This window comes from Rutidosis leptorrhynchoides, chromosome 4 (genome assembly GCF_046630445.1).
Source record: "Rutidosis leptorrhynchoides isolate AG116_Rl617_1_P2 chromosome 4, CSIRO_AGI_Rlap_v1, whole genome shotgun sequence".
In the NCBI taxonomy this organism is placed as follows: Eukaryota; Viridiplantae; Streptophyta; class Magnoliopsida; order Asterales; family Asteraceae; genus Rutidosis; species Rutidosis leptorrhynchoides.
In genome coordinates, this window is record NC_092336.1 from 626,201,519 (window position 1) to 626,227,493 (window position 25,975).

At 30.7% G+C, this 25,975-nt stretch overlaps 1 protein-coding gene across 1 annotated transcript; it reads left to right on the forward strand.

Moving 5' to 3' along the window:
* The first annotated feature begins 19,783 nt into the window (after positions 1 to 19,783).
* On the forward strand, positions 19,784 to 21,721 carry LOC139843090 (protein FAR1-RELATED SEQUENCE 6-like). The gene is made up of 6 exons (XM_071833164.1): positions 19,784 to 19,828; positions 19,908 to 20,044; positions 20,285 to 20,543; positions 20,655 to 20,884; positions 20,999 to 21,260; positions 21,455 to 21,721. The coding sequence occupies exons 1-6, from the start codon at positions 19,784 to 19,786 to the stop codon at positions 21,719 to 21,721; spliced, it is 1,200 nt and encodes a 399-aa protein (XP_071689265.1).
* Positions 21,722 to 25,975: the final 4,254 nt, after the last annotated feature.

Genomic DNA, 25,975 nt, shown 5'->3' on the forward strand with positions numbered 1-25,975 from the left:
ATTATAGGATGTAAATTAGTACCTTGCAATACATAATTTACATATGCATATATCATACTAAAATCCCATAAGTTACGGAGGAACTTACGGAAGCTGTCAGGCAAAGGTAACAATAACAGATATGCTAAGATATGAATTTTGTCTATACACTATTCATGCACTCAATGCAATAAGATGTGTCTAGACTAAGGATGATAAGCAAGTGGTTCCCTAAGAATGATAAGCAGGTAATTTTCGACACGAAATGATAAGCAAAACTTTTGACATGCAGACACGGTCGAAGTCCAGACACACTAATGCATCTAAACAACTATCAGTTAGACACACTAATGCAAGACCTGGTTCGCTAAGACCACCGCTCTGAAAACTACTCTAACGACCCGTCCTAATCCATCTGGACGAATACATTACAATTGGTTACATCGCGAGGTACTTGACCTCTATATGATACATTTTACAAACATTGCATTCGTTTTTAAAAGATAAACTTTCATTACATCGAAAGTTGACGGCATGCATATCATTTCATAGTATATCCAACTATAATTGACTTAGTAATAATCTTGATGAACTCGACAACTCGAATGCAATGTCTTTTGAAATATGTCATGAATGACTCCAAGTAATATCTCTAAAATGAGCAATTTGCACAGCGGAAGATTTCTTTCATTCCTGAGAATAAACATGCTTTCAAGTGTCAACCAAAAGGTTGGTGAGTTCATTAGTTTATCATAAACATTCATTTCTATTATTTTAATAGACCACAAAATTTCAGATATTCAATTGTACACGTAGCCCGAGTACAAAATAACACGCGTAACCCTCGAATTAAAAATCATTCATATGGATTGAACACCTGGTAACCGACCTTAACAAGATGCATATAGAATATCCTCCAGTATACAGCGCGCAGCTAATGTACTAAATAATACCTCGAAGTACTAAAGCATCCATACCCTGGATGGGGCTCGTTGGGCCCGATAAATATACCTTTAGGATTCGCGTCAATTAGGAGCCATTTCCCTAATTCTTAGGTTACCAGACTTGAAGGGGCGATATTCGATTTAATAATCCAACCATAGAATGTAATTTTGATACTTGTGTCTATTTCGTAAAACATTTATAAAAGCAGCACATGTATTCTCAGTCCCAAAAATATATATAAAAAGGGAGTAATGAAACTCACGATACTGTATTTTGTAGTAAAAATACATATGACGACTTTGAACAACAGAACAATGCATGGTTGGCCTCGGATTCACGAACCTATATCATTTGTATATTCATTAATACATATAATCGTAATCGAATAAATATATATTATTATTAGTGATGTAATTTATATATTTAATAAATTATAAGTTTCATTATTTATATACTTTCATTATATATATATATATATATATACATATATATATACATATATATATATACATATATGTATATATATATATATACATATATATATATATATATATATACATATATATATATATATATACATATATATATATATATATATATAATTGTTAATATAGTTAAGTTAAATATATTTTTAATATAAGGATTACTTGTTTGTAATTAATAGTTATGATAATACTAATATGAGTAATAATATTGATGCTCTATAATAATGATAAAAGTGATAATAATAATGTTAATAATGATATTAATAATGATAATAATACTAGATTGTATTAAAATAACTATGATAATATTAATTATAATAACCCATTTTAAAACATACTTTAGTTAAGATTTAATAATTTTTCATAATAATATTTATATCCAAAATTTCTATATTTTTTAATCTTAACAATATTATTAAACCTGTATATTCATAATTATAACAATCATAACTTTCGTGTTTAATCTATCAACTAATGACTATAGTTTCTTTTAATATTAATTTGTATTCATAATCATAATCTACATGTATTCATATAATTATAATCAATCTCCTAATCTTTATCATAATACCTTTTATTAATAATTAATCTGTCTAGTATTCTTGAAATCCTAATAATATTACTAGCAAAAATAACACAATTAATAATACTATAAATAATAATATTAGTTATGATAATACTAAATGATGATACTAATATAGTTAATAATAATAACTAACTTTATAATAATAGTGATATAACATGTATTAATGTTACTAATAATAATAATTTAATTATTAATAATAACTATAATCAATAATACTAATAATAATTATGATAATTATAATACTTGTAATAACCCTAAATAATATTAATAACAACATTAGTAATAATAATAATAATAATAATAATAATAATAATAATAATAATAATAATAATAATAATCATAATAATAATAATGATGAAAATAAAATATAAATGTGTATACCCTTTTGAAAGTTTTTCTGAAAAGAATTGCCCACGACAGGGCTCGAACCCGCGACCCCTCGAATACCCGAACAATCCCCTGACCATTCCTCTGCGACTGCTTATCTGATTATTATTACCATTTAATTATATTTAAACCGTTTCTATCGAAATATCATTTTCATCTTCTTCATCACCTAAATCCTCCACAGATCGAATCCCCACTTAAACACAATTTAATTGTTGTTTTTAGGAATCTTAAATTAAACAGACATGATCCATAAACGTTGTTTAAATCAATTACATTAATTAAATAACAAAATTCGCTGTAACAGACATATAGACTCGTTTATGAACTCTAAATCACATTTGAATTTTAAAGACGTTTTAGTTCCCGATCACAACATGAAAAAGATTCACAATCCTTATTAGAAACTCTCTGAATCATTAATTTGAATTGAAACATCAATAAGAATACGAATTTTATGTTAATCAAAAAGTTTGACTTTTTATATAAAAAGTTTGACTTCAAAAATTCGAATTCAATATAGAAATCTGGATTTTCATACCTTGCAGATAGTTTAAACGACCCAATCCTAACAACACTGCACTTCTAATTTTTGAAATTCATTAAGGATTCGAGCTGTTTGAAGAATTAAATCAAGAACATGGCATAAACCTGTTTTCTTGAATTTTCTTTATTAAAATCAATCAATTGAAAGCAGATAAAAATATAAGTTGATAATGAGAATGTGGAATTGATTCAGTGTCGTCCAAATTCTGGATTAAAGGCTTTGTTTTATATCAATTGCATCGACAGATGCTGTTCTTGTTCAGTACAAAAAAAAAATAATAAAGTGAGATTTTGATTCCTCAATAATTTGTACGATTGATTGTGTGTTTAACTTATCCAGAGACAGAAAACAAAGTTGGTTAGAATTTGATTAAGATAGGAACGAATTCTGTATTGTAGATACACGATTATATATAATCTGTGTTATTAAATAATTAAATATATATTAATACAAATAATAATTATATAAATAATAATCATAATAATAAAATTAATAATAATGGTAATAGTATCAATAATTTCTAATAATAATAATAAATTTATTAATATTACTATTAATAATTAGATTAATAATAATTATATTAACATTGAATGATATTAACTAAAATTAGTAATTATATTATTACTGATAATAATTTGTATTTATATATCTGGTTTATATATATATATATATATATATATATATATATATATATATATATTCTTGAATTTTGATCTATATCCTGTATAAATATTAATATTTTTTAATAATACTAATAATAATATTATTAATAATAATATCATTATTAAGGAGTCTATTGATATTTACAAATTATTATTACTTAACAATACTGATAATTTGAATAAATTTAATTACTAATAATGATAATGCAGAAATGATAATAATATTATTATAGCAATTATATTTCAAACTTGCGATTAAATATAATACCATTTATGTAATATTGTGTGATGACATTTATTAAATTGTTAATATTTATATATTTTATATATCTTTAATAGAAATCATATATATATATATAGATTCATAATAACTTATATTTATATATTTATATATATATATATATGTATTTATTTTAATATTAGTTTAATTACTCTAAGTATTATCTTACATTTTAAATTTCAATTAATTTAAGTATACTTTATTAATTCTAAATACTATATATATACTTATATTTATATTTATATATTATATATATACATATTTCTTTACAAGTAATTGTCCGTGAATTGTTGGTAACAGTCGAAGGGTAGTTGTCATCCATGTAAATAGTTCAAAAATACTGAGACTCAACATTACAGGCTTTGCTTATCGTGTCGATACCATATAAGAATTTAAGTTTAAATTTGATCGGAAATTTCCGGGTCGTCACTATTTATGAGAAAGTTTGAGTATTATCTGATAACTGGTCTTCGATCTCCAATTATTATAGGCCTTCAAGATTCTCCAATTATTATAGGCCTTCAAGATTCGAAAGCAATAAAAAGATCATTCCTTAAAGGTTGGAAGAAAGGAATTTCAATTAAAGATTCCGTCATTAAAGGTCATTCTGGCATCCGTGTTTCATCTCATTCAGTGACTTGTGCTAATTATATTTGGTTAGACATCCGTTTTGCGGTTTTTATCAAAATACATTTGGTCATACATCCGCCATTTGTGTTTCGTTTTGCGCTCATCATTTGGCTATTGAAGAAAGAAGAAAAACAAGAGATGGCACATTTTAATCACAACATATAAAAAAATTCAGTTACAATCAACGGAAAAAGCAAAACGCAGTACGAAAGACGAAAGGCAAGCGTATGATGACTGCAAATTCAAGACACATAGTGTGACGACCCAGAAATTTCCGACCAAATTTAAACTTTAATCTTTATATTATCCCGACACGATAAGCAAAGTTTGTTAAGTTAAATCTCAAGAATTTTAAACTGTGTTCATACATTCATTATAACCTCGACCAAATTCCGACGATTCACGAACCGTTATATATAAATAGATATGTATATGTATATATATATATATATATTATAACTTGAGAATATTAATAAAGTATTAAACGTATAATACTTTACACGAACGTATTTGTTTCAATATGATTTTCGACGAAATAAAAAAAAAATATATTAAATGATTGAATTATCAGAAACATTGAATTATGATTACAAGTTTCTGTTGAGAGGTCCACTATGATTTGAGAAAATCTATTCCTCTTAACGATATTCAGAATAATTTGTAAAGCTATTTATAAATAAAAACAAAAAGTGTCATTTACGAAAGTTTGACAAAAGTTAGTGGGGAATTGGTTTCCATAATATTCTATTAATCTATTTTCAAACGTACAAAGACGTTTTCAGTTTAAAAAGAACTTTATTATTAAAACGTATATAACTTTTATAAATATCTAGAATCACTTTTGACAACTCATTACTTAACCAGTATAATAAATATAACGATATTTATATTTTATTTCATTAAATATATATAACGATTTAAATTAATATTATATATATTTATACGCGTATTATACATACATAGTTTTTATACTTTTACTATACTTTAACTTTACCTTTACTTTACTTTTACTTTACTTTAACTTTAATAATTCATTTTAATAATTCATACTTTAATAATTCACTTTAATAATTCATACTTTAATAATTCACTTTAATAATTCATACTTTAATAATTCACTTTAATAATTCATACTTTAATAATTCACTTTAATAATTCATACTTTAATAATTCACTTTAATAATTCATACTTTAATGATTCACTTTAATAATTCAAAAATCTATTATAAATAGAATTCAATAGGTTTCATTATTTCATAGAAACTTGAAAATATATTTCAGTAAACTCTCTCAATCGATATATATATATATATATATATATATATATATATATATATATATATATATATTTGCTCTGTATTATTTCAAGATATTATTAGTATACATAAAATATTACGACGGAGTGATGTCCGAGTGATTTCAAAATAGTTTTTTTGAATGAGTCGAAGCTAAGGAAATTATGGGTTATAGCTATGGAGGTGATGGGTATGGTTCATGGGTATGCTCGTGAGGTCAATCTAGTGTTTATCATCTCCGTTGCGTCTACGTACTTTCCTGCAATATTGAATCTCAATATTGATACGTTCGTGAATCCGAGGCCAACCTTGCACTTGTTAAATGACGTTATATGTATTTTTACTACGAAATACAGTATTGTGAGTTTCATTTGCTCCCTTTTATATATATTTTTGGGACTGAGAATACATGCGCTGTTTTTATAAATGTTTTACGAAATAGGCACAAGTACTAAAACTAATTCTACGTGGGTTTAAACCAGAAATATACCCTTAGCTTGGTAACATTAAACTACTTGTCTATGTACGGTAGGCGCGAATCCTAAAGATAGATCTATTGGGCCTGACAAACCCCATCCTGACTATGGGATGCTTTAGTACTTCGAGGTTATTTTAAACACACCTGATCTGGTGTACTTCAGAGGATAAAACATGAACGTTAAGGCTTGTTACCGGGTGCCTACAACTTATAGAATACTTTTATACACTTGCGAGTGTACATATATTTATAAACGGAAATCTTGTGGTCTATTAATATATTGAAATGATTGTTATGATAAACCTATAAACTCACCAACCTTTTGGTTGACACTTTAAAGCATGTTTATTCTCAGGTATTAAAGAAATCTTCCGTTGTGCATTAGCTCATTTTAAGGATATTACTTGGCGTCATTCATGGCATATTTTGAAAGACGTTGCATTTGAATCATTGAGTTCATCAAGATTATTATTATATCAATTATAGTTGGATGTATTATGAAATGGTGTGCATGCCGTCAACTTTCGTTGTAAAGAAAGTTTGTCTTTTAAAATCGAATGTAATGTTTGTAAAATGTATCATATAGAGGTCAAATACCTCGCGATGTAATCAACTATTGTGAATCGTTTATAATGTATATGAACGGGTCCTTTCAGTTGGTATCAGAGCGGTGGTCTTAGTGAACCAGGTCTGCATTAGTGTGTCTAACTGATAGTCGTTAGGATGCATTAGTGAGTCTGGACTTCGACCGTGTCTGCATGTCAAAAGTTTTGCTCATCAATTTTTGTCAGAAATTACCTGCTTATCATTCTTAGTCTAGATACATCTTATTGCATTGATTGCATGAATAGTGTATAGACAAAATTCATATCTTAGCGTATCTGCTAATTCATATCTTAGCGTATCTGTTACTGTAAACTTTTCCTGACATATTCCGTAAATTCCTCCGTAATCTACGAAACCTTTTGCTCTATATAATTAGAATACCACCCGATAGCCGGAAAATCATTTCATATCGAAAAATTCTTTATTCAATCGTACGAAATGGAATTCGTCATTAGTTCAAGTCCCTCGGATTCCGAAATGGAATCCCACTCAAGTTCCGAAAGCAGTGTGATCGGAATGGATCAACCAATTAGTCATCATCTATTATGGATGAATTGGGGATGGGTTCGTAGCCTCCTTAATCATTGGAGACAAGAAGAAGGTGATCCCTTCCATCCACCACATTGCCCTCTTGGCGAAGAACCTGAAGCACTTACCGACGAACCTATCCGAAACACCATTTTCTCTCTTATTTCTAGAGTATCTCGTCACGATTACATACTACACCAAATTCTAGATTTTATTTATCCGCTCGTCCGAACCAACAATCACCCCAGTGTAATAGAAGAAGTCAACGAGCTTCACGCTCGGGTAGTGGCTTTGGAGAATATGGTGCAAAGGTTACAAACACCACCAGCAGCAGCAGCAGCATAAATAGTACCACCATCAGCAACACCAACAGTACCATCACCACCACCAATAACAACATCCACATCCCACACCGCAACATCACAATCTGTATCTCAAACATCAACGTCATACACCCTGTAAATATCCAGGAATATCAATAACAACAAACGATGAAGTATTAATTCATAAACTTCATTGAAGAGATATCTCTGCGACAGTTATGTAATCTCCAAAATCTTAGAGATTATTTAATTCTGACCGTAAATCGGATGAGTGAACGGAGATGGTAGAGTAGAAACTTTGATCTAAAATGGTGTACGATTTACAAGCTAGAATTGTTTTACCAACAGCATCAACAGGACCGAAGCATCATCAACACAGTCAGTGCCGTCAGTATCGTCAGAATCAACAGCACCTGTAACATCACAAACACTGTCAGTTCAAGAATCATTGTGGACATCATTACGAATCAACAACAAATATATTGTATCAACGAGTTATGAAGTATTAACTCATTTCCAATCGAAAGATTTATATGTATATTTTATATGTATAAATTTTTAAACCATAATAAATCTTCCCGTACTAAGCTATTATGTGTGAATCTTAACTACTCAGTTAATTCATATTACAAATATGCAATGATGTACGTCCTTCGTCCGCAACTTAACCATCGTTAATTACAATCTCTGTCTCAATTCAATAAAAATCTAATCATAATAAATCAAGTGTATTATTCAAATATATGTTTGATTTTACACTTTCATCATCGATGTACTCGAAACTTTTCAAATAACATCATTCGTACCTTGCAAAGTTCACAAGAATTTCACGAAAACCAACAAATAACAAAGTAATGATTCATAATTTCAATATTATTGAAGAAATACTTATGCAATTTATAAAGTTTTAGGGATTACTCAATTCTAGTTCCAACCATAAAACAAATGAGTTTAATTTAATATTAACTCATTAAATCTATATTACATCTAAAGAAAATATACACATATATTTTCATAAAGACTGTAATAAACTTCTTTTGTACAAAATATTAATTGTGAAATTTTTTTAACGGGTAGGTAATACCCGAGAGATATACAAATTCACAATTAATATATTACATTTTTCGAAACTGATTCAGCAATCATCAACTATACTCCCTACTTTCACAACAATGTCCATTCTTTCATATAAATCAAAACAATCATACTCATTCAAATTCAATTACATATTCTGATTTTGAAATCGCATAATTCAATTCGAAATATAACCAGTATCATCACTCTTAGATTCCTATATCTTTCAAAGCTATACTTTGACTTCAAAACTGTGTTAGAACATCATATGTATTAACGATTACAATATGTGCTCAAACCCTTCGAAATTCCTGAAGACACTTCAACTAAGGAACAATCGAGATGATGATCCAACCACATGTTACCCACAGTTATACACCTGAAAAACTCTCAAAACCCAAGTCATAGTTCGACACGTATCCGTGTTAGACCTTTTGGCATTTACTCGCTAAAATAACTTTTCAATTCCGTTTAAAAATAGACAGTTTTGTCACAGCTCCAGCAAGTCAACTTCGACTTCTCAATCAAAACAGTCTTATTATAACCTCGATAGATACGTTGCCCTTTCGCCAACGTTACCGGGGAATCGTTTATATTCACCACATTAGCAATAAACTTACCAACAACTTCACTGATCTTTGACTTTCCAAAAAAAAAATCATTATAATTATCGAAGCCCTATCATATACTCATTCGTACCTTATAACAAGAATTGCCATACCAATTATTGAGAATCAGCAATCAGTATTTTGAAACCTCGTAGCATGTCTACATCAACAATTACATATACACACAACGTCTACCTCCAAGACTTACATTCTTTGAATGAGAAATTTCTGAAAAACACCCTAAACTGCGAACCAGTTCTCAAAATTTTGAAAAATGCTGATGAAGCAGTAAAAACTGTAAACGACCTTAACAGTAAAAAGTTAGATGATAAAGGATAGTATATTGGCAAAGCTCAGTAAAAGAGAAGCTTTGGAACTGGAAAACGGATTGAGCAAAGTATGTAGGAGGCTGTGGACAAATCACAAAGGCTGAACCTGCCTTCAAAGAATCCAAATGATTCAGTACTTGCTGAAGTCATTAACGAATACCTTGCTCCTGACTCTAAACCCCTGTGGACAATATCCTTCATCATCCTCTGATATTAGACATTCTAAGATATCATCGTATCTTTCATTATAAATATCATCCATACTTCTGAAGATATTTTTATAATTATTCTTATCTGAAATCATTTACCTCTTCGCGCTATCTGTATTATATCATAAAAGAAACTATTTTAGTTTCTAAATTCTGAAATATTCGAGTTTAAAATAGGAATATTCTTGAAGAAGTGTTGGGATCTGAAGCATGAGTTAGTATAATATAATGACACTTGATCAACGTGATTATATTACAGTAATTCATGCTGAGTTTCTAAATGGAACATGATGATTCACAGATCATAACGTCATCATGTGCTATGTTACACGACTCTTGTATTCTCTTTGATCTCTAAATATCAAGAAAATATTTCTTGATGATTTGGCCTTTTCCGAGGTATTCTGGTAATTCGACAAGTCAAGATCGTGCCATTACAATTTCCTTCCTAGAACATTAACAATGTCCATTTCGAAATTTATATCTGCGAATTTTGGACCATTACAAGCGGTGCTTAATCGCAAGAAGAAGAAACGAAAGGACAAAGCTCCGAACTAGAAATGGGAGTATAAATCATAGCAAATAGAAGAGAGCATTAACTGTGGATGACAATGATTATAGAAGAAGCAAGGACTTTGAAATATAAGGGAAGATATAAAATCCAACAACAACCCAGAAATCACAAACTGTATATATTAATGCATATAGCAATATAAAGACACGGGAGAACTAAAAACACTATAAAACCAAGAGTATAGTAGAAGTAAATAGATTCTTCTGGAGGCAGATGAAAAAGAAGAGCGACAGATATGAAAGTGAGGAGTATATCAAGAATCAGCACTGGATGAAGCATATTGACAAATACTTTAAAATATGAGTTGAGAAGGTGTGAGTTGTAAGAAAACAAATGAGGTGGATTTATAGTGAAATATCCGACAGAGAAATCAAAATGGATTATCGCATTAATTCGAAGAGGATCATAATTTCCTTAATCGCCGAATAATCAAATCCAATATAGATTACAAAGATTTTCTTTTCGGAGATCAATCGTGATGACGTCAAAAGATACGACGAATCACTATTATCTTATTTCATTCATTTACGATAACTTCACTCACACGCTTCGAGTAATCGAATTATTTTAGCCATTCTTCTTGAACATGATAAAACTCTATAATCGTTATAATAACATTCTGATTGTTAGTCATGACGACCTCTATCAAATTTCGGGGACGAAATTTCTTTAACGGGTAGGTACTGTGACGAACCGGAAATTTCCGACCAAATTTAAACTTTAATCTTTATATTATTTCGACACGATAAGCAAAGTTTGTTAAGTTAAATCTCAAGAATTTTAAACTGTGTTCATACATTCATTATAACCTCGACCAAATTTCGACGATTCACGAACCGTTATATATAAATAGATATGTATTTGTATATATATATATATATATATATATATATATATATATATATATATATATATATATATATTATAACATGAGAATATTAATAAAGTATTAAACGTATAATACTTTACACGAACGTATTTGTTTCAATATGATTTTTGACGAAATAAAAAAAAATATATTAAATGATTGAATTATCAGAAACATTGAATTATGATTACAAGTCTCTGTTGAGAGGTCCACTATGATTTGAGAAAATCTATTCCTCTTAACGATATTCAGAATAATTTGTAAAGCTATTTATAAATAAAAACAAAAAGTGTCATTTATGAAAGTTTGACAAAAGTTAGTGGAGAATTGGTTTCCATAATATTCTATTAATCTATTTTCAAACGTATAAAGACGTTTTCAGTTTAAAAAGAGCTTTATTATTAAAATGTATATAACTTTTATAAATATCTAAAACACTTTTGACAACTCATTACTTAACCAGTATAATAAATATAACGATATTTATATTTTATTTCATTAAATATATATAACGATTTAAATTAATATTATATATATTTATACGCGTATTATACATACATAGTTTTTATACTTTTACTATACTTTAACTTTACCTTTACTTTACTTTTACTTTACTTTAACTTTAATAATTCATTTTAATAATTCATACTTTAATAATTCACTTTAATAATTCATACTTTAATAATTCACTTTAATAATTCATACTTTAATAATTCATTTTAATAATTCATACTTTAATGATTCACTTTAATAATTCAAAAATCTATTATAAATAGAATTCAATAGGTTTCATTATTTCATAGAAACTTGAAAATATATTTCTGTAAACTCTCTCAATCGATTTATATATATAAATATATAAATATATATATATATATATATATATATATATATATATATATATATATATATATATATATATATATATATATATATATTTGCTCTGTATTATTTTAAGATATTATTAGTATACATAAAATATTACGACGGAGTGCTGTCCGAGTGATTTCAAAATAGTTTTTTTGAATGAGTCGAAGCTAAGGAAATTATGGGTTATAGCTATGGAGGTGATGGGTATGGTTCATGGGTATGCTCGTGAGGTCAATCTAGTGTTTATCATCTCCGTTGCGTCTACGTACTTTCCTGCAATATTGAATCTCAATATTGATACGTTCGTGAATCCGAGGCCAACCTTGCACTTGTTAAATGACGTTATATGTATTTTTACTACAAAATACAGTATTGTGAGTTTCATTTGCTCCCTTTTATATATATTTTTGGGACTGAGAATGAAATGTCCCGTTCTTATTGATTAAAAACGTTCCATATTAATTGATTTCGTTGCGAGGTTTTGACCTCTATATGAGACGTTTTTCAAAGACTGCATTCATTTTTAAACAAACCATAACCTTTATTTCATCAATAAAGGTTTAAAAAGCTTTACGTAGATTATCAAATAATGATAATCTAAAATATCCTGTTTACACACGACCATTACATAATGGTTTACAATACAAATATGTTACAACAAAATAAGTTTCTTGAATGCAGTTTTTACACAATATCATACAAGCATGGACTCCAAATCTTGTCCTTATTTAAGTATGCGACAGCGGAAGCTCTTAATAATCACCTGAGAATAAACATGCTTAAAACGTCAACAAAAATGTTGGTGAGTTATAGGTTTAACCTATATATATCAAATCGTAACAATAGACCACAAGATTTCATATTTCAATACACATCCCATACATAGAGATAAAAATCATTCATATGGTGAACACCTGGTAACCGACAATAACAAGATGCATATATAAGAATATCCCCATCATTCCGGGACACCCTTCGGATATGATATAAATTTCGAAGTACTAAAGCATCCGGTACTTTGGATGGGGTTTGTTAGGCCCAATAGATCTATCTTTAGGATTCGCGTCAATTAGGGTGTCTGTTCCCTAATTCTTAGATTACCAGACTTAATAAAAAGGGGCATATTCGATTTCGATAATTCAACCATAGAATGTAGTTTCACGTACTTGTGTCTATTTTGTAAATCATTTATAAAACCTGCATGTATTCTCATCCCAAAAATATTAGATTTTAAAAGTGGGACTATAACTCACTTTCACAGATTTTTACTTCGTCGGGAAGTAAGACTTGGCCACTGGTTGATTCACGAACCTATAACAATATATACATATATATCAAAGTATGTTCAAAATATATTTACAACACTTTTAATATATTTTGATGTTTTAAGTTTATTAAGTCAGCTGTCCTCGTTAGTAACCTACAACTAGTTGTCCACAGTTAGATGTACAGAAATAAATCGATAAATATTATCTTGAATCAATCCACGACCCAGTGTATACGTATCTCAGTATTGATCACAACTCAAACTATATATATTTTGGAATCAACCTCAACCCTGTATAGCTAACTCCAACATTCACATATAGAGTGTCTATGGTTGTTCCGAAATATATATAGATGTGTCGACATGATAGGTCGAAACATTGTATACGTGTCTATGGTATCTCAAGATTACATAATATATAATACAAGTTGATTAAGTTATGGTTGGAATAGATTTGTTACCAATTTTCACGTAGCTAAAATGAGAAAAATTATCCAATCTTGTTTTACCCATAACTTCTTCATTTTAAATCCGTTTTGAGTGAATCAAATTGCTATGGTTTCATATTGAACTCTATTTTATGAATCTAAACAAAAAAAAGTATAGGTTTCTAGTCGGAAAAATAAGTTACAAGTCGTTTTTGTAAAGGTAGTCATTTCAGTCGAAAGAACGACGTCTAGATGACCATTTTAGAAAACATACTTCCACTTTGAGTTTAACCATAATTTTTGGATATAGTTTCATGTTCATAATAAAAATTATTTTCTCAGAATAACAACTTTTAAATCAAAGTTTATCATAGCTTTTAATTAACTAATCCAAAACAGCCCGCGGTGTTACTACGACGGCGTAAATCCGGTTTTACGGTGTTTTTCGTGTTTCCAGGTTATAAATCATTAAGTTAGCATATCATATAGATATAGAACATGTGTTTAGTTGATTTTAAAAGTCAAGTTAGAAGGATTAACTTTTGTTTGCGAACAAGTTTAGAATTAACTAAACTATGTTCTAGTGATTACAAGTTTAAACCTTCGAATAAGATAGCTTTATATGTATGAATCGAATGATGTTATGAACATCATTACTACCTTAAGTTCCTTGGATGAACCTACTGGAAAAGAGAAAAATGGATCTAGCTTCAATGGATCCTTGGATGGCTCAAAGTTCTTGAAGCAAAATCATGACACGAAAACAAGTTCAAGTAAGATCATCACTTGAAATAAGATTGTTATAGTTATAGAAATTGAACCAAAGTTTGAATATGATTATTACCTTGTATTAGAATGATAACCTACTGTAAGAAACAAAGATTTCTTGAGGTTGGATGATCACCTTACAAGATTGGAAGTGAGCTAGCAAACTTGAAAGTATTCTTGATTTTATGAAACTAGAACTTTTGGAATTTATGAAGAACACTTAGAACTTGAAGATAGAACTTGAGAGAGTTCAATTAGATGAAGAAAATTGAAGAATGAAAGTGTTTGTAGGTGTTTTTGGTCGTTGGTGTATGGATTAGATATAAAGGATATGTAATTTTGTTTTCATGTAAATAAGTCATGAATGATTACTCATATTTTTGTAATCTTATGAGATATTTCATGCTAGTTGCCAAATGATGGTTCCCACATGTGTTAGGTGACTCACATGGGCTGCTATGAGCTGATCATTGGAGTGTATATACCAATAGTACATACATCTAAAAGCTGTGTATTGTACGAGTACGAATACGGGTGCATACGAGTAGAATTGTTGATGAAACTGAACGAGAATGTAATTGTAAGCATTTTTGTTAAGTAGAAGTATTTTGATAAGTGTATTGAAGTCTTTCAAAAGTGTATAAATACATATTAAAACACTACATGTATATACATTTTAACTGAGTCGTTAAGTCATCGTTAGTCGTTACATGTAAGTGTTGTTTTGAAACCTTTAGGTTAACGATCTTGTTAAATGTTGTTAACCCAATGTTTATAATAACAAAAGAGATTTTAAATTATTATATTATCATGATATTATGATGTACGAATATCTCTTAATATGATATATATATACATTAAATGTCGTTACAACGATAAACGTTACATATATGTCTCGTTTCAAAATCATTAAGTTAGTAGTCTTGTTTTTACATATGTAGTTCATTGTTAATATAATTAATGATATGTTTACTTATCATAATATCATGTTAACTATATATATAACCATATATATGTCATCATATAGTTTTTTTACAAGTTTTAACGTTCGTGAATCACCGGTCAACTTGGGTGGTCAATTGTCTATATGAAACCTATTTCAATTAATCAAGTCTTAACAAGTTTGATTGCTTAACATGTTGGAAACATTTAATCATGTAAACATCATTCTCAATTAATATATATAAACATGGAAAAGTTCGGGTCACTACAGAGAATACATGCGCTGTTTTTATAAATGTTTTACGAAATAGGCACAAGTACTAAAACTAATTCTACGTGGGTTTAAACCAGAAATATACCCTTAGCTTGGTAACATTAAACTACTTGTCTATGTACGGTAGGCGCGAATCCTAAAGATAGATCTATTGGGCCTGACAAACCCCATCCTGACTATGGGATGCTTTAGTACTTCGAGGTTATTTTAAACACACCTGATCTGGTGTACTTCAAAGGGTAAAACATGAACGTTAAGGCTTGTTACCGGGTGCCTACAACTTATAGAATACTTTTATACACTTGCGAGTGTACATATATTTATAAACGGAAATCTTGTGGTCTATTAATATATTGAAATGATTGTTATGATAAACCTATAAACTCACCAACCTTTTGGTTGACACTTTAAAGCATGTTTATTCTCAGGTATTAAAGAAATCTTCCGCTGTGCATTAGCTCATTTTAAGGATATTACTTGGCGTCATTCATGGCATATTTTGAAAGACGTTGCATTTGAATCATTGAGTTCATCAAGATTATTATTATATCAATTATAGTTGGATGTATTATGAAATGGTGTGCATGCCGTCAACTTTCGTTGTAAAGAAAGTTTGTCTTTTAAAATCGAATGTAATGTTTGTAAAATGTATCATATAGAGGTCAAATACCTCGCGATGTAATCAACTATTGTGAATCGTTTATAATGTATATGAACGGGTCCTTTCACATAGGCTTATTATCCTACCATGATTCGAGTTTTCTGATGGCGTGAGCTCCAATAAAACATATCTCTGATTGCCGGATATTATCATACAGAGTAACAAAAGATCAACACACTTGAATTTTGTATCAGTTCCACTTCATATGAAGAATGACACCGTATAACCGTGAAGAAGCAGATTTTTTAGAAGAACATTATAAATAAAGAGATTCGCCACTCATTCCTCTACAAATTGTTCAAATTTTCCTTATCGAATTACGTTTGCCATTTTACCTCTGGAGCGAAACAATTGCAAACCAGAAGAGAAACACCACATTCACCAAGTGTGTTAGAGACAAGATATAAGCTTCAGGGAACCAGACGACATTAATTTAAACTAGGGCAACCATATTTCTTATACAAATTCAAAATAGAGGAAAAAGGAGAGATGCTTTTCAAAACTTCTGATTGTTTTATATGGAGGGCTGCAGATTATTTAAAGAAGCACAAGTGCATAAGCATCAGCAAAAGTAAGCACATGCGAAGATAAAAGTGGTGGTCACCAATTTCAAGACATAGCATACAGTGGAGTATATAGTCCTACCATCAATTTAACTTACAATGAAGAAAAAAGATAAGTGGAGAAGCTTTTCAGACAAGTCAGAAGGATGTATATGGCCATAAAGTGACATGTGTATGCAGAAAGAAATATCTTCACCGTCTAGCGTTAAAATTTCAGATTGACATATTTCAAAAAGGGTATTAAAACAAAGAGTATCTATATACACAACAAGTTCTTTATCTTACAACAACTTCAGCAAAAGGCATGCGAATCGTATGCAAAAATAATGGAGCACGCTAGAAGGGTGCATAAGGAATTACAACAAGCTTAACATCTATTTATATATTTATCAACCATATACAACATGACTTATCATCTCTAGTACAAGGTACAATCTCAAAACTTCAAGCGATATTTATCAAAAGGATATTTTTATTATCAATATCATTTGAGAGAATACACATTATAAGTCCATGGTCACATTCGTTGATCCGTGGCTCATCATTATATATTCATGGCCGCTTCTTGCATAAGCCCATATGGCCGCATTCGCGTAAGCCCATCGCATCATATGCAAGATATTTGCTAAAGATTCAAGATTAAGACCATGCTGGGAAAGATCATATCGAACAATAAAGGCAAATGATAATGAATTATATATGCTCTCAACGCAAATCAGAGAAGAACTGAGAAGACTTTGAAAGGCAATAAACTTAAAGAAATTTTATGCATAGTACTATATGTTCAAATAGCCTGATCAACTATCCAGAACATGAGATACGGTCGTAAATGTAATAATTTCTTTAAAAGTAAGAAATAAAACAATTATTCTCACGGCAAAATATTCATATTTTTATCCGGCCGAGGATTTTATAATTCAGGTGACAGATAGCTGTTTGTCATCCCTGCCCGCGTAAGAGATATCTAGTCTCGGTGGTAGAAGTTCAATCGTAAACAAAGGGTTGAAAAGGCAACGGTTTAACCACCGTCACATAGCCGGCAAAGTGATCGTAGTTTAGAACCTACGGAATGTCGACGATAAATGAAATTACAAGAACTAGTTCTTTCGATTTAAAGTCGAGCAAATAAAGCTTTGTCAATAATTTAAAGTACAACTTTTTAAGCCACACAATACATAAGCGCAAAATACACAATGAACAAGAGCATCGTGGAAATGTTAATATATACCCGTTCAGAGTTTTCCGGCTAAAACAAGCAATCTAAGACATCAATCAGGCCGCTCTCCGTTATGCGTAATCCCTGAAGGCAGCTTTCTATGCTTAAGCCCTTATACAAATTGCGTGAGCATCACATATGCTACGTCCGTAAAAAGCAAAAGTTTAATCACATAATCTTCGCATGAAGTCAAACAATTATAACATGACAAATATATACATGGCAAGATTTTCAAACATTCTAAAATAGACTCTATAATCAAAATTGAGTTATTTAGAGAATCATTAGAATACATATCATTTCAGTGGCAGATAACAGCGACTATATGTTCCTAAGGTACGGAGGTACTTGATTTCTTTTTTATAGTTTAATGACTTCATTTTTTGGCAAAACTAAAGTCATCAAACTGGGGGGACTTAATGGTGTACCTTATGGTCTACACGCATAAAATGAAAGATGTGGAGCTTTGAGTTACGGACATTTGGGCTTTTGAATCACCTCAATCGGAGTTCGTATGAGAAAGTTATGCCCAAATTAGTAAAGACATGCAAGTTATTAGGCTTTCCCATTAATTAAGCCCAAGAAACTCCTCACTAGCCCAAACTTTGCCTATAAATAGAAGAGCTCCCCACCTCATTTGAGACAAGAAAAAAAGGAGCAGCCATTTCACTTTCTCTCACACACTTACCCTCCACTCTCCACGACTTCGAGTCCTAATTTTTGGGCAGCATACTACTCTCTCTAGACTTTCTCTCTCATACACGCTTTCTCTCTCTAGACTTCATCTGTCATCCGCCCAGCACCAAGGCATGACTTCTTCCTCCCAGGACCAAGGCATGACTTCTTCCTCCCAGCTCCAAGGCATGACTTCATCCGCCCAGCACCAAGGCATGACTTCTTCCTCCCAGCTCCAAAGCATGACTTCTTCCTCCCAGCTCCAAGGCATGACTTCATCCGCCCAGCACCAAGGCATGACTTCTTCCTCCCAGCTCCAAGGCATGACTTCTTCCTCCCAGCTCCAAGGCATGACTTCATCCGCCCAGTACCAAGGCATGACTTCTTCCTCCCAGGACCAAGGCATGACTTCTTCCTCCCAGCTCCAAGGCATGACTTCATCTGCCCAGCACCAAGGCATGACTTCTTCCTCCCAGCTCCAAAGCATGACTTCTTCCTCCCAGCTCCAAGGCATGACTTCATCCGCCCAGCACCAAGGCATGACTTCTTCCTCCCAGCTCCAAGGCATGACATCTTCCTCCCAGCTCCAAGGCATGACTTCATCCGCCCAGTACCAAGGCATGACTTCATCCGCCCAGTACCAAGGCATGACTTCTTCCTCCCAGTTCCAAGGCATACAGGCAGAACATACGTAAGCCCTATTTTAAGATTGACTTAAGCCACGCCATGGTTTTAGACCATGATCCGCGTCTGCAGGGATTCGTCCCGAGGGTAAACGTCAATCGACAAACTACTCCTCACATGGTTCATTCTACTGTGCACTAGTACGTATGTACCTACTCTATAGTAGAGAAAATACGTATTAACAGAGTACAAGCTTGAAAAAAGTCAACTACATTCAATTTTCTGGGCTAATGAAGTTGCAAAATGCAAATACAAGGAGTTTAGTGACATAATCTCATTTGATGCAATGTATAGAACGAACATGTATGTTTTCTGGCTCACTAGAGTTTCTAATCACATGTAATTGACATGTTTTTTGGTTCACTAGGGATTCTAATCACTTGTGATTGACATGTTTTCTGGATCATTAAAGTTTACAATCACTTGTGATTGAAATGTTTTCTTGGCTCATTGTAGTTTCTGATCACATGTGATTGACATGTTTTTTGGCTCATTACAATTTCTAATCACATGTGATTGACATGTTATTTGGCTTATTGACAGGTACAACATGAAGTTTGTACCATTTACTAGCATAGATAACCACCGTAGGTGTGTCACTATTGCTGCGGGATTAATCAGAGATGAAATAGCCGAGAGTTACAAATGGCTTCTTACATGTTTCATGAAGACATTCGGGAAAGAGCCAAATATGATAGTGACAGATCAGGACAAATCAATGGCGATAGCGATAAAAGAGGTTTTTAAGACGGCAAAACATAGACTATGCATGTGGCATATTATGCGAAAGGTGCCATCAAAGGTATGAATTTTCTTATCAAACAATAAATGTATTTAATCACATGTGATTGATATGTTTAATGATACATGATTTGCTTAATATGAATGATTAAAAAATGATATGTAATTACAGATTCAAGAAGCAATTCCTACTATTGAAGATGAAGTAGAAAAATACTTCAAGAGTAGACTTAATAAGCTTGTCTGGAATATGTACATCGAACCAAATGTTTTTGAAGAAAGATGGGAAAAGTTGATGCACGATTTCTCATTGAAAAATGATAGTTGGTTCAAACGTATGTTTGATATTAGATCAACTTGGATACCAGCATATTTTGTCAACACAGAAATGTTTGGTTTGATGTGAACTACTTCAAGATCAGAGAGTGAGAATGCTTTTTTTTCAAACTTTACAAGATCAGCAGCAAATCTGTTAACTTTTATGGATGGCTTTGAATCTGCAATATTAAAACATAGGTCAAAGAAAGAATCTTTGGATGCACAGACAATCAAAAAAAATCCAAAATTGTTAACTCAGCTGAAAATTGAAAAGCATGCATTAAAGGTTTACACACATGCTATTTTTGCAATCATTCAAAAAGAGATTTATGAAGCATTGTATAGCTGTTTATTGGATAAAATGGACAAGGAGGAAGAAACATCAATCTATGTTGTTAAAGAGGAAAAAGAGAAGACAAAAGAGGGTTCGAATGAAGAAAAACAGTTCTTCCGCTACAAGGTAAAATTTATTTACATCTATCTTTATGTATATAATCACATGTGATTGCTGATTCAAAAATGTAGCCACTTATATCAGAACCTGTGAAAAACATTTACATGTCTGTTTATATATGTAATCATCTGTGATTAGCCAATCCCATCAAAAACTTTTTATCAATCACATGTGATTGATAATATTTTTTTTTTTTGAAGGTACTTCATAACAGCAAAGACGGATCAATGGTATGTACATGTAGACACTATCTACGATATGGTCTTCTGTGTAGGCACTGTTTTTGGGTTTTAAAGAACAACAACATAGAAGAAATCCCTGAAAAATACATAATGAGACGTTGGAGAAGGGACATAATACCACCCGAGTTAAGATCAAGGAGAAATAGATATGGCAATGAAAACATAGTTGTACAAGATTGTGTTAATGAAATTACCTCAGTTGTTTATGATTTTGTGGAACTTTAAGGCAGTGATGAAAAGATGCTACAAGTGGTTCTTGAAAAACATAAATTGTTGAAGAAGGAAGTTGTGATGACCCAAAAATTTCTGACCAAATTTAAACTTAATCTTTGCATGATTAACATTTCCGACATGATAAGCAAAGTCAGTAAAACTGAATCTCAAAATTTTTGAACTACTTTTATATATTTAAATACCCTTCGGTTGTTTTCAACGATTCGCGAACAATTATATGTAAATAGATACATATATACTATAACTTGAAAAGGTAACAATGTATTAATTGTTTGATACCGTACATTAAACTTATTGGTTTAAATATCTATTTGAATATATATGATAAGTTGAAATATTTATTATTAAAATTTATTTATAGATAACTTTCAAGGTGTATTTAAAAACTGATTTATATATTAAAAAGATATATACATATATATAATTTCAAGTTATTTAGTAAACGATAGTAACATTCGATTCGATTGATATTTAGATAAGTTAACTAAAGCATTTAAGATGAACCAGTAAAACACTAATTTGCTACAGTATTTTCAAATTGCTACAGTACCCAAAAATGCTACAGTGTTTTCGAAAATCACTATTTGCTACAGTGAAATTGACTTTGCTACAGTGAATTGCTACAGTAACTTTGCTACAGTAAACACTATTTCAAAATAAATAAATAAAATATACATATGTATATGTATATACTGCGAGACGATGATTTATAGAAGCAAATAACCAAAACACTTAATTGATTAAAGCTACACTTAGAGTGACATAGTTATCAATGATTAAATTTAATTTTTGATAAAGGTACACGTCACGTAACGAAAATTGCTAGTTTTCTAAGCGTACGTAAGGACGTTCGAAAAACCGAAACCGGGACATAAGTCGAGTGACGATGTACGACTTATTGGAACAAAAATTACAAGTTAACTATGCAAGTAAATTTAATATAATATATAATTAATTATATAAATTAAATATATTATATTTATATTTATATTAAATAATTATGTCGACAAACAAAAAGTTAAAAGTTTGTGAGCTGTCATACCTTCCCATGCGATCGCATGGGAAATGGCTTGGGAAGCCATGCGATCGCATGGCACCCTTTTGCTGGCCACATCTATAAATTCGCGATTTCTGCTTCTGATTCAATTCATTATTTTTACTCCGTATTTATTATATTTATTATTATTATTATTATTATTATTATTAATAAGATTATTATTAATCTTATTATTTTTATTATTAGTATTATTATTTTTGCGATACAAAAATAATAATGTACATAAAATATTACGATGGAGTGCTATCCAAGTAATTTTCAAAATAAGTTTCCGAGCGAGCTAGAGCTAAGGAAAATATGGGTTATTGCCAAGGAAATTATGGGTAATGTTCGAGGGTATTTTTGAGAATCAAACCTCATGTTTATCATCTCCGATGCGTCTACGTGCTTTCCTACAATATTGTATATCAATATTAAATAGTGAGTTTCATATGATCCCTTTTACCCTTTACATTTTTGGGCTGAGAATACATGCAAATGCTTTATTAACTGATTTACAATATTTATATGCGTGAGTTTCATATGATCCCTTTTACTCAATATATTTTTGGGCTGAGAATACATGCGACTGTTTATAAATACTGAAAATACTAGATTTATATGCGTGAGTTTCATTTGCTCCCTTTTTAATTGCTTTTGCAATCTATATTTTTGGGCTGAGAATACATGCAAATGCTTTATTAACTGATTTACAATATTTATATGCGTGAGTTTCATTGATCCCTTTTTAATTGCTTTTGCAATATATTTTTGGGCTGAGAATACATGTACTTTATTTTAAACGCAATGGATACAAGTACATACTAAATTCTACACTGAGTTTGAACCGAAAATCCCTTAGCTTTGGTAACTAGTAACTGCCAGTTATAAGAACTGGTGGGCGCGAGTAGTAGTATATGGATCCATAGGGCTTGATATCCCCGTCCGAGCTAGAGCACTAGCCTTTTAACGGACGTATGCTATTTGAGAAGCGTACACGTTGGTTTGCGTGTATTATTAAGATGATTATACAAAGGGTACAAATTATATATACGTTAAGTTTAGTTACCAGGGTGCTCAATTTCGTAGAATATTTTGATAAACGTTTCTGGATGAAACAACTGAAATCTTGTGATCCACCTTTATATACAGATTATACGAAACATTAAAACTATGAACTCACCAACCTTTGTGTTGACACTTGTTAGCATGTTTATTCTCAGGTTTCCTAGAAGTCTTCCGCTGTTTGCTTATATGTTAGACAAGCTATGTGCATGGAGTCTTATATGGCATATTTATCAAGGAAACGTTGCATTCACCAAATTATCACCATGTATCTTATTTTGACTGCATTGTCAATGGAAGTATTATTGTAAACTTATTTACTGTGATTGTCTATATGTAAAAATCATCAGATGTCGAAAACCTTTGATTTAAATATTCATTTATGGTGTGCCTTTTCAAAAGAATGCAATGTTTACAAAACGTATCATATAGAGGTCAAATACCTCGCAATGAAATTGGTGAATGACGTGTTCATCCAAAGGGATTTGGAAGGATCATCACAGAAGTTGAAGCTTAAGTGCCAAAACAGTCAAAGAAGAAAGATGATATAGTTGAAAACATGATTGGAGTTTCAAAGCCTAGTACAATAGAAATACAAAACCCACCCGTTGGGAATTACAAAGGATGTGCAAATGATAAGCGTCTAATGAGTGGAAAAGAGAAAGCAATAAAGGAAAGCAAAAAGAGAAAGTTTACTTGTGGTAAATGTGGACGTGACGATCACAATCAGAAGACTTGTGACAAAAAAGAAAGCACAAGCAGAAACTTCAGAAATCTGATGTTACTACTGAATTATTGAACGCTTTTTTTATTTTTTATTCTCTTTCGTACAATTGTGAAATTCTGATGTTCCTATGAAATGCTTGAATTACATTTACTATGTTTTTATTTTCATACAATTGTGAGGTGTTTCAATCACATGTGATTGGATAAGCCAATGACATGGTAAAGTATTTTCTTATATTTGATTGCTTGGTAAAAATCACATGACTGCCTTTTACAAAATCACAAGCTTATATCACATGTGTTACTTAAGTTACAGTGAAAACACTAGTGATTGCCAATACAGAATCACAAGTGATTAACAATGAAGAATCACAAGTGATTGTTAATAAGTGATTAAAAACACAAGTGATTGCCAATACAGAATCACAAGTAATTTCCAATACATAATCACAAGTGATTAACAATGCAAAATCACAAGTGATTGGTGATTAACAATGAAAAACACAAGTGATTGCCAAATACAGAATCACAAGTGATTAACAATGCATAATCACAAGTGATTGGTGATTACCAATGCAGAATCACAAGTGATTGCCAATGCTAAATCACAAGTGATTGGTAGACAATAAATAAATGATTAAAAATACAAGTGATTGCCAATCATAAACCATAGTAGATACAAGTGATTAATAAACCATAGTCCATACAATGTGATTTACCATTCAACAAAAACATAGATATGCTAAAAAATATTGTGTACCAAATAACATATTTGTTAACACATAAAAAGTTCAACAAAAATAAAATCTAGTTTTTTTTTTTTCAACATAAGACTTAAGTTGATTTTTGGCAAGGACTCCTTTGATCTCTCAACCCGTTCATCTCTTGAGTTTTTTGCAGTCGCAACAACTTTCCATATTCTTCTTTTAGATGAAGGATGTTGAACCTATTTGCATTTATAATCATCTGATTGGCATGCAAATTTAGAGGATGTGTCAAAATTTTTGCAGCATACCTAACTCTCAACTTCCTGAGCTGATTATTTTGAACCAACGATTCCGGAGCCAATTCCTCCGTCCAATCTATCGCGGATGTGGCTTTAAATCTGTTCATGTGGTGCATTGCAAAAACTCCACAATCAACAACATTATCTCTCGTAATCCATGGCTTGTTGATTCTTCTTGGATGAATTTCTTGAATCTTCTTCGCCAATGGATGATTTTGCAATTTAAGATGCTCACCAAAGCAATATTGCTGAGAAAACAAATCAGAAAAATAAAGATCAGCTTTTCAAAATCACATGTGTTAATGATTGTTTGTAATCACATGTGATTGTATCATTCAATCACATGTGATTGAATAGTCTAATGACATGTTTAAATATACAAAAGAAGTAAATTAAAAAAAAAAGATAAACT

What these genes read in the sequence shown, in the direction of transcription:
- LOC139843090 (XM_071833164.1), top strand. Translation starts at nt 19,784, where the DNA reads ATGGTTTTAGACCATGATCCGCGTCTGCAGGGATTCGTCCCGAGG. An exon ending in TGCGAAAGGTGCCATCAAAG is followed by an intron (nt 20,544 to 20,654) that starts GTATGAATTTTC and finishes ATGTAATTACAG; the next exon opens with ATTCAAGAAGCAATTCCTAC. An exon ending in AACAGTTCTTCCGCTACAAG is followed by an intron (nt 21,261 to 21,454) that starts GTAAAATTTATT and finishes TTTTTTTTGAAG; the next exon opens with GTACTTCATAACAGCAAAGA.